Source organism: Neopsephotus bourkii, unplaced genomic scaffold (assembly GCF_033783945.1).
Source record: "Neopsephotus bourkii isolate Nb327-2 ecotype Australia unplaced genomic scaffold, CSIRO-AGI_Nbou_v1 NB_1287, whole genome shotgun sequence".
NCBI classification, from domain to species: Eukaryota; Metazoa; Chordata; class Aves; order Psittaciformes; family Psittacidae; genus Neopsephotus; species Neopsephotus bourkii.
In genome coordinates, this window is record NW_026901771.1 from 4,576,118 (window position 1) to 4,594,612 (window position 18,495).

An 18,495-nucleotide genomic window follows, 5' to 3' on the forward strand; every position below is an offset into this window, starting at 1 on the left:
AGATGAGGCTCTGAAACTGCTTCACCTGAGATCTGTTATCCAAAGCCTAATCACTATTATGCCCAAGGGGATATGTAAAGAGAGAAACCTTTATTCTAAATTGCAGTAAATACCTTCTATTTTTGTTAAGCCCTAATAAGACAGGCAGCTCCTTGGTTCCCTGTGCAAGAGAAGTCTGTCCCTTCATAAACCCTGCCTGTGTACTCCCAGCACTGCTGTCTTCCGCTCCCTCCCTCTTGCTCACTCCCTCTCAGATGATGCAGAGTGCCAGCAAGTCCCTCAATGGTGTCATATCTGTCCTTTTTATTCATTGCAGGGTTTATTTTTAGCCTGAAACAACTGCTTCCTAAAAATGGAGTTCCTAATGACACGGGAGCTGGACACAGCTATGTAAGGTATCCAGGGCTTGGCCTGACAGCTTCTCCTGTCTGTCTCTTTGTTGTGAGTCCAGGACAGCAAAGTTTGCTGCTCCCCACCAGCCTTTCAGCATTTGGGCTCATCGTTAACAGGGCAACAGAAAAAGAAACTCGGTTTGAACTTCACCTGGAGCCTTTGGTCTCCCTTTCTCCCCAGATTAAGAAGGAGGGGGATGTTTACCTGCCCTCTGCTGCACTCCAAGGTCTCCTCTATGAAGGCGACTTGCTGGATCCTGGCAGGTCTTTACCTGCTTTCCTGCTGCGAGGCAGAAGAGGGACTGAACTTCCCCACTTACGATGGGAAAGACCGAGTGATCGACCTGAACGAGAAGAACTACAAGCAGGCCCTGAAGAAGTATGACATGCTCTGCCTGCTCTTCCACGAGCCCGTGAGCTCGGACAAGGTCTCCCAGAAGCAGTTCCAGATGACAGAGATGGTCCTGGAGGTAAGCATTGCTGCACATTTCAGCTGGGGTCAATAGCACAGCACTGTTTGGAGCCAAGGAGAGGACAGTCAAAGGCTCTTGTGCAGGGGGGGAGTTGAGCACCCAAAGGTTTGGGCTTGCTTGCTTGGATCTGAGTTAGCACCTGAGTTCTGAAGCCTAGGAAAAGCCTTTTTTGTGCTCTTCTGAGTTGTTTGATGGGAAACAGTCTTTCTGGATGGTGCGTCCGAAACCCAGGCAACAGCGAGTAACGAGTAACCTTGCAAACCTCAGCAACGTGAGCTCAGCTCAGCTGAGCTTTCCCAAATGCCAGCACAGACCTGAGCTTGTAGCTTAAAGTTTTTAGAACGTTTTTCATTATGTATCCTCCTTGCATTCTGTTTTCAGTCCCATTTTCTATCCTTCTAGGAGCAATCAGCCAAGAGGCCTTACAAAACTGTGCTGCAAAGGGGTGTCGTAGCTCCCCATCTCAAAACCTCCCCATTAGTGCAGCACTAAACCCCTTTTTGTTTTTCCGACACTTGGTTGCCTGCTTGGGGTCAGTCTGGAGCTGCTTCTTAATGCAGCCATTCACTTCTGTGCAGGAAAAAGAGCGGTGTTCATTCTTTGGTGAAAGAATGATTAATTAAATCCTCAGTAAAACAAATCACAGTGACAATTGCAGAGTAGATTCGTAGCATTCCTTCTTGCAGTGCAGCTGTAATCTAGGGAATCATACAGCAGCAAGCCTGGATTGTTTGGTGCTTGTTTCCTATCAGGGGCTTACAAATATCCCCTCTTAACTAAAAGACAGATTTGGGAAGAAAGTGAACATTGCAGAAGAAACACATAGGCTTTCTTTATCTGATCCAGAGCAAAAATGCATTGCACCCTTAGGAGTATAGCAAACGTGAACTACAAAGCGTGTTGCTGAGGGCTAGGACCTGAAAACATCCAATGCCAAGTTCCAAGTCTACTGACCTCTTTAGCAAGCCTGAAGACAAGAAAGATTCAAAACCTTCACCAGATTTTACCCAGCTCTCAGGGAACAGTTACTTGCTCCAGTGAGCGATCAAATAACATTTGGCAAAGAAAAGGAAACTCCAGTTGAAATGTTTATGGTTGGTAGTATAATTGCATTGTTGTTTAATAGCATAGCTATTTCATGCCCGATAGATGGCAAGCAGTTACTAGATACATATTTATAGAAACCTGACAGAAGCAGGTATCTGTCGTGTACTATCAGTTTTAGTCCCCATGGCACCTATACTCAAGTTATCAACCATATATCAAGGGTGCGATGGCTACAATACAACCTGGTTTAAAGCTTTCATTTTGCAGGGTTTGATTCAGCAGCAAGTACATTAGCTTAGGGCTCGGGTGATTTGGTTTCCAATTGCCTCTCTATCACAGACTTCTTACGTGACCTTGGCCGAGAGACTGAGGATTAGATCTGCAGCAGACTTTACATAATTGGAGGTGTTCTAGTTCACTAATGCTCAGCTACCAGCTAACTGTGCCACTCACACATACCAACTGGCACTTGTGGCTTCAAACTCAGCATTTCCCAAGCACTTGCAATGCTGATTCAGTGCATGTCTCAAAGTTCCACAGTCTCTCCCCCCATCCCCTGGTCTGTGAACTGCAGCAGCAGCAATCCAACAGCCTAAGCACAAGAGCAACCTGCAGGCTGAGCACTCATTTGCCTCTGTCACCCAAGGGAATCAGAGGGGAGAGGGCCTCAGGAGGCAGCAGAGAAGATATGATGTGTGCTATCCTACATAGGACACAGGCCAGCAAGGTGCTAGTGCTCCCAGTTTCTGTGCTAACTCAACCATGGGAGCACTCGTCAAAGGAGTGGGCAAGGCAGGTTGTAATCTGGTCCCTCTTGAGACAGCATCCACCTCCCTCACCTCAGACCACACTGTGTTGTGCCAGGGTGTCACTCTCAATCTTCCCTGCCAGAGCCCATGCAGCTGCAAGATTTCATGTTCTCCCAGGACAGGGAGAGGGAAAGAAATGGCTGCAGCGGCTGCAAAGGCTGAGATGCGGAGCCATACACCTGAGAGATGCACAGGAAGGCTTTACGTATCTCTTCGGAGCAGAGGGTTCAGGACTCTGAGTGCTGAAGGTCCTTTATGCCTGAAATGAGGTATCTAAAAGGCAAAGACTCCAGCCTTTGCTATTCCCTGCCAGCCAGCTTGGGATGTTCCTAGAGTAGGGTGGTGCCTGTGGTAAGATGCTCCCTTCTGGAGCAGCTTTTCTGTTTCCATCTGACTGTACTGACAATGTACCTACTGATCCACAATGAAATGTTCTGCTTCTACAGCCTAGAAAACATTATGTTCTTACCCCCTTTCGTCCCTACCCCTACCCCCTCCCTCCCCCCCATACAATGGCACTGGTCTCCATCATTAGGAAAAAAAAGGGAGCCTTCATCCAAAAACATAGGCAGGTGTGGAACGAAGCAAATATCTGAGCTGAGGGGTTAGGAATTGGTATGTCAAATTGCCCGATGAACATGGGGGGGGAATGGGCTTAATAACCTCCGAAAGTCCATCCTTCCTGTTTCTCCCACATGTACCTTAAAAGAAATGTATAATTCCAAAGACCAAAAACCTAAAGAAATATCTTCAGACACCAAGCAAAGAGCAGAAGAGACCCATCATGGTTTCCTTGAAGCATGTAGCTCATGGTCAGTAACAAGCTCTGACAGCGGCTTCTCCCATGAGTGAGGAGCACTCTTAAGTGTGTCCTTTAGTGTCTAACAGGGGTTGAGCTCACGTGGCACCATTTCCTTCTTTCAGCTGACTTCAGTCTCCTCTCATGAAAGGAAACCAAAGTCTCCTGCTTGAGCTCCTTGACTCCAGAAGATTTGGCTGAGAAAGGCCAATAGCCAGAAAACTTACTAGGAGGGGCAGCATAGAGACAGACCTGGTGGGAAAGAGAAGAGAGTCACAGGGGTCTCATACCCTTAGGAAGCCAAGCTGAAAACCTGACAGCACATCTGTAAAGTTAAGCACATGTTGAAGGACTTTCCCAAACCACATCTATGAGCAGCAGGCTGAGAAGAAAATGATATGATAGGAAAAATTACCTTCCCAGGACAGAAGTCCCACATGTAGGACTGACTGACACTGTCAAAAGCTCAGCTATCAGCAGAAAAGGGATGCCATCATTAAGCTAATATTACAGTGGGACAGCACATGGAGTCTTTGACTCCCCGCACCCAGGCACAATGGGAACTGTGACCACGTTCCCATGCAGCCCAGGGTCCCTTTCCAGTTTAGAAAGGGAATGAAGGTGAAGACCACCATGAAGCAGTCCTGACAGGTCCTGCCACCTACATTGTTGTGTACTACCTGGTTAGGACATGGTCCAGGGACAGCCAACCCCCTCTAGCAGCAAAAGCAGCTTCTCTGAAGCATCCTTTGTACATGACAATGGCTCCAAGTATCAGCCCATCAGGTTGGGGTGGGAAAGCTGGGGCTGCTGTGTTAGTCTGCTGGGAAAACAAAGCAGTGCCTGAAGATGCAGCTGCCTACTGCTTTATGGCCAGGGCAGAAAAGTGTTGGGGAAGGATTGCTATGTATCCATAGATACAACCCAGGGCAGAGACAGCATGAGCACAGGCTGTTTCACAGCGCAGGTTAAAGGGCTCTCCTCCTTTGCTTGCCTTTCTGCTATGACTCCATTCTGCACTGTTGACTACTGAAAAGCACCTGCAGCCTGAGCAGGGAAAAGCCTCTGTACAGGGCAATGCAGAGGTTGAATCAGGCAGTGCCAGAGCTAACAGTAGTTATTCCTGCTCTGTGGTGATGTTTACAGGTGCCTTGTGTGCCCATGAGGTGAAGAAGCAGAGGAAACAGCCAGGTACAAGGGTTCACATCAATTATTTAGCAGACAAGTAAGAAAAAAAAGCTGCTTGTCCTGAAAAGTCTCAGCTTTAATGAAGAAGGGCAATAGAGGAAAAGACCGAAGCAGTGAAGTCGATAAATACCTTTTCTGCCTTTCTTCTCCTCTGTAGTTCCCCTATTTCATTTTGTCCGGTATCATACTACTTCTTAGACTTTATCCCATCTCTCTTTCAACTCTGAATGTCCTAAAATATCAGCATAGTTTTGCTTCCAGAGGGGCAGCTCCTATCTCTAGGAATCATATAGCAAGAACAATCAACAGTGGAGTTAGAGGCTTTCCTTTTGCGCTTGAGAAGCTCTCTCCGGCAGCTGAGGTTGTCTCACTACCATAACATATCCTGCTGAAACACTCAGCCCTGCCATTCTTTCCTCGTCATCTGCATGCATGTATAACATCCTTAAAAACAGAGGGCCTGGATATTTTGGGCACTTTAATGCAATAGTGCCCCTGGGCTGAAAACTCCTGTAGAACTGCTCTAGCACAAGCCAGTCTGATTAGGGTTAAGTTTGGATGTGGTCGTCACCTTTCCAAATGGAGTCTAGGATCAGATTCTGGAGCAGAAGGGAAATGTCTCCTATGAACCTGGAAATATAAACCCATGAGATCCCCCCAGTGTTCAACCACAACCAGGAGCTACCTCTGGTGTGAGAGGGAAAGACAGATTTGGAATCCAGTAAAAGATGGGGGTTAAACTGGGTGTAAGGGCTACCTCCCAGTTCACTTGAGAGCCAGGATTCACTACCAAGTATTGAAACTACTGCAGCTTCCAGCTCAGGATGGAAAACCTGGTGCAAGAACCAGGTGGTTTTGGGGTAGCCTCAGCCACGTGGTCTTGAAATCTCTTGAGAGTAGGTGAAACCCAGGAAAATGGTTTCAGATTTAGGTCTGTGTGGTTTATCCCAGGAATTCCTGAGAACCAGCAGATGGGTCTGGTTTAGGCAGCGTGTAACCATAACACAATAAATCCAAGCCCTTTCTTTAAACACCCTTCTCTGTTTCACAGACCCAGATTCCAGTCTTTTTCTTTGAAAATGGGCAATATTCACAAGACAGAGCCTCAAAACAATTCCCAGGGCTGCGTACATGTTGTACAAGACATGCCCACTGAGTATCACTGAAACTGGCACATCTCTGGGTCCCTACAGAACAAATGCTCAACGTGAGAGGCACACCTGGCTGGATAGGTATGTGCAGAAGCCTGCAGTGCAAGTGCCTCGTACCTGGAATGAAAGAGGAGTTTAGTGGCTTCCACTACGGATAAGTTAATGCAAAAGTAAGGAAGGAAAGGGAAAGGGAAAGGGAAAGGGAAAGGGAAAGGGAAAGGGAAAGGGAAAGGGAAAGGGAAAGGGAAAGGGAAAGGGAAAGGAAAGGAAAGGAAAGGAAAGGAAAGGAAAGGAAAGGAGAAAGGAAAGGAGAAAGGAAAGGAGAAAGGAGAGGAAAGGAGAAAGGAAAGGAAAGGAGAAAGGAAAGGAAAGGAGAAAGGAAAGGAAAGGAGAAAGGAAAGGAAAGGAAAGGAAAGGAAAGGAAAGGAAAGGAAAGGAAAGGAAAGGAAAGGAAAGGAAAGGAAAGGAAAGGAAAGGAAAGGAAAGGAGAAAGGAAAGGAGAAAGGAAAGGAGAAAGGAAAGGAGAAAGGAAAGGAAAGGAAAGGAAAGGAAAGGAAAGGAAAGGAAAGGAAAGGAAAGGAAAGGAAAGGAAAGGAAAGGAAAGGAAAGGAAAGGAAAGGAAAGGAAAGGAAAGGAAAGGAAAGGAAAAGGGAAAGGAAAAAGGAAAGGAAAAAGGAAAGGGGAAAGGAAAAAGGAAAGGAAAGGAAAGGTAAGGAAAGGGGTAAGGAAAGGGGTAAGGAAAGGGGTAAGGAAAGGGGTGAGGTGAGGTGAGGAGAGGTGAGGAGAGGAGAGGAGAGGAGAGGAGAGGAGAGGAGAGGAGAGGAGAGGAGAGGAGAGGAGAGGAGAGGAGAGGAGAGGAGAGGAGAGGAGAGGAGAGGAGAGGAGAGGAGAGGAGAGGAGAGGAGAGGAGAGGAGAGGAGAGGAGAGGAGAGGAGAGGAGAGGAGAGGAGAGGAGAGGAGAGGAGAGGAGAGGAGAGGAGAGGAAAGGAAAGGAAAGGAAAGGAAAGGAAAGGAAAGGAAAGGAAAGGAAAGGAAAGGAAAGGAAAGGAAAGGAAAGGAAAGGAAAGGAAAGGAAAGGAAAGGAAAGGAAAAAGGTGCACTGGTTACTTTGCCCTCTGAGACCATGTAAGTAGGTCTCAGCTCATCAACAGCCAGCAGAGCACTGATTTTCAGCAGTAGCATGCAGGAGGATTTCACTCACTGACATGACAGTCACACAAACGAGTTACAGAGAGCTTCCCAAAGTGCAGATGGGCACACTGACATCAAGAGACAAGTGTGTGATTTGGTTTTTCTGTATAACAGTGTCAGAAACTATTTCCAAGGCTGCTTTACCTGGTGCTGCCCAGTTTCTTTCTTTGAAGTCCCTCCATCAGTTCCCAGCAGTGAGTTTGGACTGGCTGCAGGAGCAGCATCTAGCATAAGACCCCACTTCAATGTCATAATGCATGTTGAAAGGCACCTTTCTGAGCTGCTAAGATATGATCAGAGATGTATGCACTGGCAGCAGTTCTTACAGCAGAGACTAGCTGTAATCCCAAGACCTAAAGAAAATCAAGGTGGATTCCTCCAGAGACCCAAATGTCACCTGGAGACATGGCAGACCCCTGTGAGCTTGGTTTCACTTGCTGACACAGTGCAAGGCCAAGTGTGCTTAGGCTTTGTAGTCTTGGCCCTGATATGAGGAGCTCTTCGCACTGCCCAGCTGTTGCAGACAACCTCTGTAGGTGCCATGCAAGACCTTAAGCCGCATGGAGACTCCTGCGTCACTCCTCCCTTCAGAAGTGCATTGAGGAAGCCCATCCACTTAGTTGGGATCCAGGTATCCTAACGCTCACCAGCTTCCCAAACAAGTGCTAGAGTGGGTTCCTGCTGTGCTGGCTCTCAGGATGCAGGGTCTAACTCTTGTATAACTGAGTGAGGGATCTCAAAAGGCCAAGCTGGAGCTCACGCTTGCCTGTTCAGTGGACACATGTGGTGATTGTAGTTGCCATTTCATCTTCTCCACCCTGGACCCTGACATTTCCCAGGAGCATGGGGCAGCTGCTTCTCTAGGAGGCAGATGGGTACAGTGGCCCATGGCCTTGCTCCAGAGCTCAGTCTGCCAGTGCCCTTTATCTAAAACCACACTAAACAAAGCCTGTGGCTGCCTTTCCTTCCTTACCGAGCTTCATTTGTGGGGAGAATGGAAAGGGGAGAGTATAATTCTCTTTAAACACCCAAGAGGGAGAAGAGCTATTTAAGCGCAAAGCCTAAGGACAAACGGGCTATGAATAAAACAGGTCTGGGAGCTAGGAAGTCCCTAATGACCAGAGGAGGAAGACAACAAGGGGAGAACAGTCCAATGAATTAAAAATGGACATTGACCAGTTTGTGACAGAGATTGAATGACACGGTCCTGTGTTTGATGACCAGATGTTCTTTTTCAACTTCTGTCCCTAAATAACAGGCACTCAGGCAAGGAATCCATGGCCTAGAGAAGAAGGTCCATGTTTGTGGGATTTTTTATCCTTTGCACATTGGGATTTACCTACATACATGAGACAAAACCTTGCCTGAGGAAATAGAGCGAGCAGCAACAGGGAATAACTCAATTCCCAGGGTGGCCACAGAGCAGGCAGTGGCCCAGCACGGCCAGTGCTCCCTTCTAAGCAGTGCTGATGGTGCTCATTCCTGTGTGTTCTCTGACACAGCTCTGGTGAAGGCCAGCTGCCGTACATGATGTGTCCTCTTTCTGGGAACCCTGTCTGGCCCTGGCAGGAGATGTGCCTCTGACACCTTGGACCCTGCACAAAAAGCACTGTGTCTTTTTAAAGCTTCCCTCAGTTCTGATTTCTCTCTGCTCACTCCTTGGGTAAAAGTCCTTTCTTGTCTTAAGGACCCGCTCTATTACCCCAGGGAATCTCCTCACTGATCCTTTGAGGATGCAGGATGGGGGGTCCTGGCTCTCAGCATCCTGGACTCCCCAGGGTTTCAAAGGCACTGGCTCACACCCACTAGGTCAGAAACTCAAGGAATCCTGCTTGTTCCTGGGAGCTGGAGGTGTAGGAATTGCAAAGATCTGCGGAGGTGAACAGGCTGAATAGCAAGCATGCTTCCCTCCTCCACCATCTACTGAAAGGAACGAGCAGTGCCCTGCACCCATGGCAGCATCCAGCCTTCAGTTTCAAACCAACCTCTCTGAGGCTTGAGAAGTAACAAGACAGAGATGGCCTCAACTTTGTCAAGGACAGACCTGCAGGCTCCCTTTTGGGGCAGCTTAGCAAGGGGTGGCCCCCAGGCACAAACCCCCCAGCACATGCACACACGTATACTGCAGGCTGTCTTCAGTGCACAACCTGCCCAGCAGACCTGGCAAAGCATCTCTGATGCAGCGCCAGCGAGGACTGGCCAGGAGCAGTGGCAGGTGGCCCCAGCACCCATGGGTGCTCAGTGGCGCAGGTTAGCTCATGGAAGGGGAGGCTGCGCGTTAGCTTACGGCTTGCTAAAATTAGGGATGCCCTGTGCAGATAAAAATACAGCCCTAACTATGCAAACCCTTTAGGGAGGCAGCCAAAAAGCACATGGTGCATCTGACCGGGCTGAGAGGCTGCGCAGCAATTAAAGCTCCCGGGTGGCGTTCTTGGAGCATTACCTGTGAAAGCCACCTTTAGTGACCACCTTTAGAGTGACCTTTAGGTGTTCCATATTTGGGGACTTGCCTTTTAGTCCTGGGAGGGCAGGTTGAGGAGTAAACAGCCTCTCAGGGCAGCTCAGGTGGTGGAAAAGGGCAGGAAGGTGGAAGCAATGAGCTCTGCTCTGGTCCCTGCTGCCAGCAGGGTGGCTTCTCTAGTGGCTCAGCAGGCTTCTGCCTGCTTTGATCACCATGATGCTTCATGACCCATAATTCACCAGCAAGAACATGAAATGTTATTAGTGGAATATACAAGGGGATGCTAGAGGAGACAGCACAGAACCAGAAAGGAGAGATAACCCCTCCTGCTCTCCAACAAACTGCCCATCAGTTTGAACAACAGAGAAGCCAACCACAGCATAAACGCATGAATCCTGCATATGGATTCAAATCTTTAGGGGAAATACCCTAGATTTTTGCCATTGTCCCCTGCTGTTTCTGAAAATAAACCCTTAACATTTTGGGATATAAAGTCATCATCATTGCATTAACCAGGTTCTGACCATCAACGTAGACTGCAGCTTTAAAGAAAGCAAGAGAGAAACAACAGAGACGTGAGGGTTGCCTCAGGGGCATTCCCTCATCATCCCTTTTTGCTCTCCATTGTATTGCTTGACTTCTGTTCTTCCACTGCTGCCAGTTAGGGAAACAGAATGCTCCAATGCTTAAGAGTATTTTACTCATGGTGGCTCTCATAGATACCTTAATGTTCCCATGTCCCTGCCACCCAGTGATGAGCTTTCCTGTCAGTGGCAGCTGCAACCAGGTGCTTCTAGTGGGAAGTGAGAAGAAAATCCAGGCCAGAAACCCATAGACTCACTCCACAATGAAAACTGACCCTACTGAGACCCCCACCTCTCCCACCCCCATTTGCAACCCTCTCTGCTGGATTTTGTCTGCCGTTTAGCAGCAGAACTGACACCAAATGCAAGGTTTGGTGCAATCCATGTTGCCTGAAGCTGGAACAGGACTGTGGTCAGGGAGCCCTGCTGCTCTGTAACCCAGCATTTCAGAATGATCCTGTGGGACTTAAGTCTCCTGAAAGCTACCCAGCACCACATCTAGGTTCAGACTGGTACAGGAGGTGTGAAGCTGAGATGTTCTGGCAGGAAGTTGTTTCTTTCCATCCCCATTATTCAGATTGCCTCTAACCATTGGCACCATCCAAGATGAGGTGGTGCGTGCTTCCTCGGTGCTACTCAAGCTTCATTTTGGGTTGGCACCTCTCACACATCCCAGGGACCAGATTCAAGTATGGATGCTATCTGAGGGAAGAGGGAGAAAGGAGGAGTGCTGCTGGGATCTTTGCTCACACTCTCAGCCCACTCTGCTTGCCCAAAGCTCCTGAGATATCCCAGGGACTGCAAGAGCAGTTAGGTGCTGTTCTTCCAAGGCAGTTTCTGCCCTCCATCTCCCCAAACAGCTGTTGAAACTAAATGACTTGCTATAGAGGCTTACACAAAGGAAAGGGATCTGGCTGGCCCTGGTGATATGAATTTAAAGGGAGAAGGAGAAGGGGGAGGGGATGTGTTCTTGCATTACAGCCGCCTCTGTCCCAAGGTCCTGAGCCAAGAGGATTGTCAAGATTAGAAACATTATCTGCATTTAAATCCCACTAGCTTTATGGAATCAGAAAATACTGTAAGGGGATATAGAAATGCTTGATACTGTAATGAGCAGGAGACAACCAGCCAAGCTGACATGCCTTTGGCATACTTTCTATTTCGCTGCCTTATGGGGTTCAAGTTTAGGTGTGGGAATACATCCTCACCTATGCAGTGGAAAGCAAAGATGCAAGATCCAACCCCCGCATAACTTGCACTTGAAAAAGCCCCCATGGGCACTGCCACACTTGCAAAGGTCTCTGCTGCCACAGTGGAAAGAGCTCCTCAGGGTCTAATGTTGCATGATTTCCCTGGTGCAAGCCCCCGGTGCTTTGTGGATGGGCACAGGCTGTACCGCTCACCTCACTAACACACATAGCACCAAAGTCCCAGGGAAGGAGGCAGGCTGTGCACTTGGCTCCATCCCCACAGTGTACACACTGTGTATACAGGAGAGTGATGTACATGCTCTCTCCTAGATACACACACACTGCTGCACACCTTCGCTCAGGGTAAGCCTCTTCAGGGGAACATCTCTAAGCACTCATACCCACGGTACACACACCTCCAGCATCACCGTGACCTTTCCTGAGCCCCAGTGAAGTGCACACACCCAGTCTCACACAAAGAGGCTTTCACCCCATCAGACAAGCTCTCTTGACATGTTTACTCTTTCCCAGCAAGCTCCCATGCTCGCAGCTCCTGGCTGCACCCACTCCCTTCCCAAGAGCTGCATGCTGACACACATCACTGCTGATCGATGCCTCCTCTCCTGCAAACATGCACGCCCAGGCTCTTGTCTGTAGCAGGTGCTTCAGCTTTTCTGCATGTTTCTGAGCTGCTTCAAACAGCCCCGAGAAACCCCAACCACCTCCTGTGTGAAGGAGTCAAGAACTGTCGGGCTTGAACAGCCCTGATGCTTTCTGGCACAAGGCTAACATACCTGTAAGGAAGTAGCTAGATCAAGTGTGGGCTGGATATGAATTAACAGTCTTCTTCCCTTGGGCTTTCTTGTGTGTTACCTCTGCTCACACCACAGCCAGAGGCTCAAGTGTTGACTCTGAGGAAGCTCTTGATGGTTTACACAACTGGCAGCATGCAGAGACATGCTGATAGTGCCCCCAAAAGATGATGATCCTACAGGCTTCATCGTCTTGTCCAGTAAAGGCAGAGCCCCATAATGGGGAACAGAAAACAGCTTTTGTTGCTTTCTAATGTCTAGGATGCTCACAAGAAGTGCTAATCTCTCCCTGTATTATAGGGTACCAGGTGCTCATTAGGTTGATGGCTGTGGCCTGAGCTAGGAGGTGGGATGCTAGAACAGTCAGGGCAGTGCTTAGATGCCTTATCAATGGATGCACAATCATGGAGCAGTTCAGGCTGTATCCATTTTAAACACAAGCCCTGAATGTGCAGCCTAGCCTTTATTCCAAAACACTGGCCGAGAGCAAGGAAAAAGCAGCAAGATACTGCCTGCATAACATTGAGCGTGGTGTACACACATGGTGGCATGTTCCCCTCAGGACTGGCCAGGCAGCCACACAGGGATCAAGGCTGCAGTGATGCTGTGGAGCTTGGCAGAGAGTGTGTCCTCCTGGAGGGCTTCAGGACAGACCTGGAGACATGTATTTGATGGAAGGGAGAAGACAACCACATCCTCCATCACTCTTCTTCACCCAAGCAAAGACCCTAAGCCCTGATCCTCAGGATTTCAGGGACACTGAAACGATGACTATGTGATGCCAGCTCCATGAAACCCCAGTGTGCAGGCAATGGGGCTGCCCCATCACTTTTGCTCCCTGATGCCTTTAATCACTGCTCACTCTCACAGAGCCCAGGCACAGGAGGAAGCTATTTATAGCAGGGGAGCCAAGGGGCCATGTGGCCACGGGGGTAGCGCTGCTGGGTGACATTCAAACCGGCTTTGAGGCTGGGGGAGGATGCCAAAATGGGTCCTGGGGGAGGGTGTTCCTCATAAATCAGCCTGCCATCTCCCTGGCCATGGCTTCTCTTATGCCCCCCCTTCAGCCTCCCACCACTGAGCACAGGCAGCTGTGCCCTAATAGGGACATTCCTGTCCTGGAAGCCCCCAACCCCTCATCCCTATTGTCCCCCTCACATCCATCAGGGTTGGGAGGGAGGATAGCAAGACCATCAGCATCAGAGGTATTCATGGAGGAGGGAGGAAGAGGGAGACAGAGGGGGATCTTACAGCTGCTTGGTGGTCTCAGAGCATCATTACAGCCTTGTTGGGTCTCTGGTGTGCTTGCAGTGGGGCTAAGTCAGTCATCTGATGAGTAAGGGTCTCATTTCCCAAGGTCACTTCCTCTTTATGGAGTCCATCTGGAATTTACAGGGTCTCAGCGATGGCCACTCCCACCGCAGGGCATTTGCAGAGCGTCTCTCCTTTCCTCACATATCTATTTTCACAAAACAGGCAGGAACTTGATATGTTCTAGAGGCCCCTTCAGCAAAAATGGTGGGAACAGGGGGCAGTCGTTTCCCAGAGCTGCAAGAAGGCAAATGCAAGCATGGATGGGATTACTCATTTCTTTAGGAAAAAGAGGGGACCAGGAACTGGGGGGTGACTGAAGCCTGGACAGGAGACATGATTTAATGCATTTCATAAGGGAAAGGACTACTTTTGCAAAGCCATAAGCCCCTCTGCTTTATTTTGGTGGGTTCCTGCTTTGGCCACCCCATCACACGTATGAAGCAAAAAGGATGCTGCTGTGCCCTGCATCCCATCCAGTTTGAAGCCTGGCACCGAGCACTTCCGGAGTTAAAATGTCCATGGTGCCCACATGTTACATTCCACTTCAGGAGGCCACAAAGGCACAACGGAGGAGACAGCTTTTGCTTTGTGTCAATGGCACAAGTCTTTCTCCAGCCATGTCCACTGCTTTGGTGCCCCTGACTTGGTGGGGAGCCCTCTCCTGGTGCCAAACAGCAGTTACCAGCATGTGCTATGGCCAGCAAACTCAGCGCTGCAACGCAGTGGGAAGAAACCCGACCTTTTTGACCTCTGGGCAGTGTTATCATACCAGGGAGGCAGCATGCGATGCATCCCACCCATTAATGCTGTCTGCAAGCAAATTATGGGTCACTTGTGCCTGTTGTACCATGCTAGCAGTACACAATGCCCTTTAGCTACCCTGTGGTGTTAATGGTGCTAAGGTGGGGATCTCTGGTTCCTCCCACAGCTGGCGGCTCAGGTCCTGGAGCCCAAGAGCATTGGCTTTGGGATGGTTGACTCCAAGAAGGATGCCAAACTTGCCAAGAAGTTAGGTGAGTCCCATGTCTGGTATCTCTGGAATAGCTTGGAGAGAGATGCGTGAGTGATGCCCAGCAGCCAGCCCAATAAAGGACAGCCAAGTCCTTGTCACCAGGATGGGGAAGGAGATGGTGGCAGTTACACACTGATCAGCTCATCATGGGCAGGATCAGACGGGGAGAGGATGGGAGGGATGAGCAAAAACTTTCTGTCCGAGAGTGCCAAAACCAAACCAAACCAAGTGAAAAGGAATGCCAGTTCATGCCATACTGGTGACAAGGTGGAAGCTCACCACTTGCTGTGCTGAGCATATACTTTAAATAGGTGCCATGGAGTAACTCCATGCTCTTCCTATAGAGAGACAGGTCTGACACAGCAGTGCAGAACCAAGACCACTGGGGAAATCAGATATGACCAAATGTCACCACCCAATGGCAAAGTAATTTTCTTTCCTAAATTAAAGGCTCTGTGTGCTGGTGGAAACTCAGCTAAAGGGGAGAGCTTCTCTCTCTCTAAGAAGAAACAAACTATCACCTCCCTTGGCCCATGGTACCCTGCCATCATGCACTGCAAGGGCTCGGTGCTGTTGATTTTGAAGCCTCCATCGAGATGCTGCGGCATCCAGCCCTCAGTCCGGTTATATACTATTCAAATCTGCCAGCCTGCCATCTATGGCATCTCTGTCATAGGTTTCTAACCCTTTTGCCAAGGCTAGCTAAGCCTCAGAGAGTTTGGAATTCACTTTGGCTTTCAGGTCATTGTTCATGTTCACATAGCCTTCTCCAGGCAGAGAGCACAACCTGCATCACAATCCATTTTTCACTGAGTGAGGAGTTGTTAAGATTTGGGATGTCAAAGCCCAGTAATATTTACTGCAAGGCCAAACTGTGACCTGAACAACAAGTTCCACATTTGGGAAGGAGCCATGGCGAGTTCTGGCTGAGGTCTGTCCCTTGTGCCATGAAACAGACTGCTCAAATTGGTTCTAACTGGACCAACACTGCGAATCAGCAATTGGATGTTCCCAGGAGGCGTTGCTGGCATAGCAAGCAAGATGCCCTGTAATAGAAATGCTTTTAGGGGTGAGTTAACCACATTATGTTTCCTGTGTCTTTTTTTCAGGCTTGGTTGAAGAAGGAAGTCTCTATGTCTTTAAGGAAGAGCGGTTGATTGAATTTGATGGGGAACTGGCCACAGATGTCTTGGTGGAATTCCTCTTGGATGTAAGCACAGATAAGATAGATAAAGCCTCTCTGAGAAGCCCTTACAAATACTTACTTTGCTAAAAACCAGGGCTTTATCTTTATTTGAAATTCCATCCCTGTTTGTTTGGTAGAGATGACACTTGCCAGCTTCCCAAACACTTGTCTGACCACGAGTTCCCAGGAAAGCTGGGAACTTTATGTGCTACCAACCACTTATACCTTAAAGATGCTCTGCTCTCTTTTCTGTTTATGGTGTATTTGATTAGAATCAAGCAACAATCCCGCATAACTGACTGGTAGTCACTCACCTCAACAAGCTGGCCAGTAAACCCTTTGCCATTGGCGAAATCTCACACTTCTTTCTTTTTAAAGTTGATAAAAAACATACCCAGGAAGTTGCATTCTCAGAGCATCTAAAAAGAGTTTAATTCATTGAAACTGCATATGCTGCAAACTATTTGCCCCTTTCTAGACACGATAACTCAAGCAGAGCAGTGTACTACTGCCTTTTCAGTGAACTTCCCGAACTGCACTGCCATGAGTTAGAGAAGATCAAGGTCTTAGCACTTCTTTATAGAATCATAGAATAGTTAGGGTTGGGATGGACTTGAAGATCATCTAGTTCCAACCCCCCTGCAATGGGCAGGGACACCACACATCAAACCACGTCACCCAAGACTCCATTCAACCTGGCCTTAAACGCTGCCAGGGATGGAATTGGCTCTTGGGTTGTTTTGTGCATGGACGCATTTATTCACCTTTATGCCCAAGTGCAAAAGAGATGCTCAGTCCCTCATCAGCGTGTTGCAATTCTATTAAAATTTTATTCCTAGGAAAGGCAACAGCCCCAAAACATGGTGTTTGATTTGTTATGAAAACATTTTGCGGTGGCTTGGCTTTCCTTTGGGTTGAAGCTCCCTCTATGAGCAACCTGGTCTAGTGGAAGTGCCTGTGGCAGGGGATTGGATCTGGATGAGCTCTAAGGTCCCTTCCAACCCAAACCACTCTATGATTCTATGACCATCACAAGGAGCTTGGTGTAAGGCACTTAGTGAGGTTTTGCTTGCTGTGATTTGTGGTGTGCCACTGAAGAGCCATGCTCTGTGAACAAAGGAAGAGAGCAAGGATTTCTGGTTGTGTGTTTTCCACTCAAGAGGGAAAATACCCAGCAAAGCAGGGAAGTAAAAACAAACACGTCTGCGGTGCTGGGACAGCCTGATCTCAAAGGAAAACAAACCCAGAGATTCTCTGCTCTGCTGCAGGCTGTATAGTGAGTCTCCTGCCTGCACTTTTGTTTTCCTAGTGAAACCACACTTGATTTACACCAGTGTTGCTGGGCAAAATAACCACACTGAATCCTTTCACCAGCAGCGGCTCATAGAGAAAACAGAAACAAAGTCTGGATCAACCACATGCTGAAGTGGCAAACAGGTCTTCCAGCTTCCTCATCAGCTGTGATATGTCCAGGGCCAAGGCATGCGTTTAAGCCATTCTGCATAGGAAGATCAGCCAGGAAAATTCACATCCAGACTTTCCACTGCTCCAAAACACTGTTTGGCCACCCTCTGGTGGGCTGGATTTAACGTCTTCCAAAAGCAAGCTCTTTGCAATGACCTGTTCCAGCAAATGACACTTGAAAACACATATATGCAAGCTCACAGCTTCCATATCAGTCTCATTCACCTCTCTCCCTTCTTCTTAGCCTCACTAAAGCCAGCTGCAATTGCTATCCTTTGTCTTTCATCACAGCAGGTCCCTCAGCACCAATTTGGGTTACTGAGACCTCTCCCAGATTCCCTCTTGATGCTTCAACGTATGCAGTGAACCTATTAATGGCTCCCTCTGAAGGTGACCTGCACCTCTCTTCTCACATGAAGGCAGAGAACACTAAGTAGTGTTTCCAGCAGTTGAGAAACTGGGTGACCTCCTTCTCCCTGCTAGTGATGTACCCTGCCAGGCATAGGTTGGTGTTGCGAATCATTATGCTATCAAATGCATTTGTCATGGCAGGTGCTAGAAGACCCTGTGGAGGTCATAAACAGCAAGCTGGAGCTTCAGGCCTTTGACCGAATCGATGAGGAAATCAAACTCATTGGCTACTTCAAAGGAGAAGACTCTGAACGTAAGATGAATACATTTGTTGTGGGGCTTGGAGCCTGACTGGGGGCTCTGGGGCCTGGGCATTGGTTCTTCTGCATGAACGCTAAGGGTGGTGGGGGTATACGGCAAGATGAGATGGAGCTTCAGGCAAATCTCTGCTCTTGCTGTGCATAAGCCTATGCCTACACCAACATTGATGACCCTCCTGCAAGGTATCTGTTGGTAAAAGAAGGAGGTGATAATCCACAGGCTCCTGAAGTAAAGTAAGCCTATCTTACTCAGAGTCAGATGAGGTTACAATTACACTGGTTGAAAGCCTAAAAGAAGCAAAGCTCCCTCTCTTAGGAGCAGTGAGCCCAAAAGGTCAAAGAAAGAGGGAAGGAGGAAAAGAGAAAGAGAGGGACACACACTAAATACTCATTTGGCAAACATACAGCAGCAGTAAGCAGGACATCTTAGGCTTGCCCAGCTGTGGCACTGACCTGTTTCTCCTCACTGAACCCCAAGGCTGAGAAGAGACTGGTCCCATGTACCAAGAGACATGCAACTCAAACCACCATCTGTCCCCAGTCTAGAGAAATCCTCACCAGAGACTCTCACTGACAAGCCCCAGTGGTCTCCTCTGCCAGCCCCGAGTGCTCCCCTTGCTCTCCAGGCAGTGCTGACAAGCCTTGCCTGCAAGGCTTGCATTTAGCAAGAAGACAGGTAGGTATTCCTACCTGAACAAGCAACATATCACCAGGTCTGCTGCACCACAGCAGCCCTTCCATCTCTCCCTTC

General features: G+C 48.6%; 1 protein-coding gene across 1 annotated transcript in view; it reads left to right on the forward strand.

Annotated features, from left to right (window-relative positions):
- The first annotated feature begins 206 nt into the window (after positions 1–206).
- CASQ2 (calsequestrin 2) overlaps positions 207–18,495 on the forward strand; it is a 31,920-nt gene continuing 13,631 nt past the window's right edge. The window contains exons 1-4 of the mRNA XM_061365602.1: positions 207–862; positions 14,340–14,424; positions 15,533–15,633; positions 17,626–17,737. Coding sequence (XP_061221586.1) covers positions 590–862; positions 14,340–14,424; positions 15,533–15,633; positions 17,626–17,737 — 571 coding nt within the window. The 5' untranslated portion in view covers positions 207–589. The remainder of the gene's footprint in view (positions 863–14,339; positions 14,425–15,532; positions 15,634–17,625; positions 17,738–18,495) is intronic.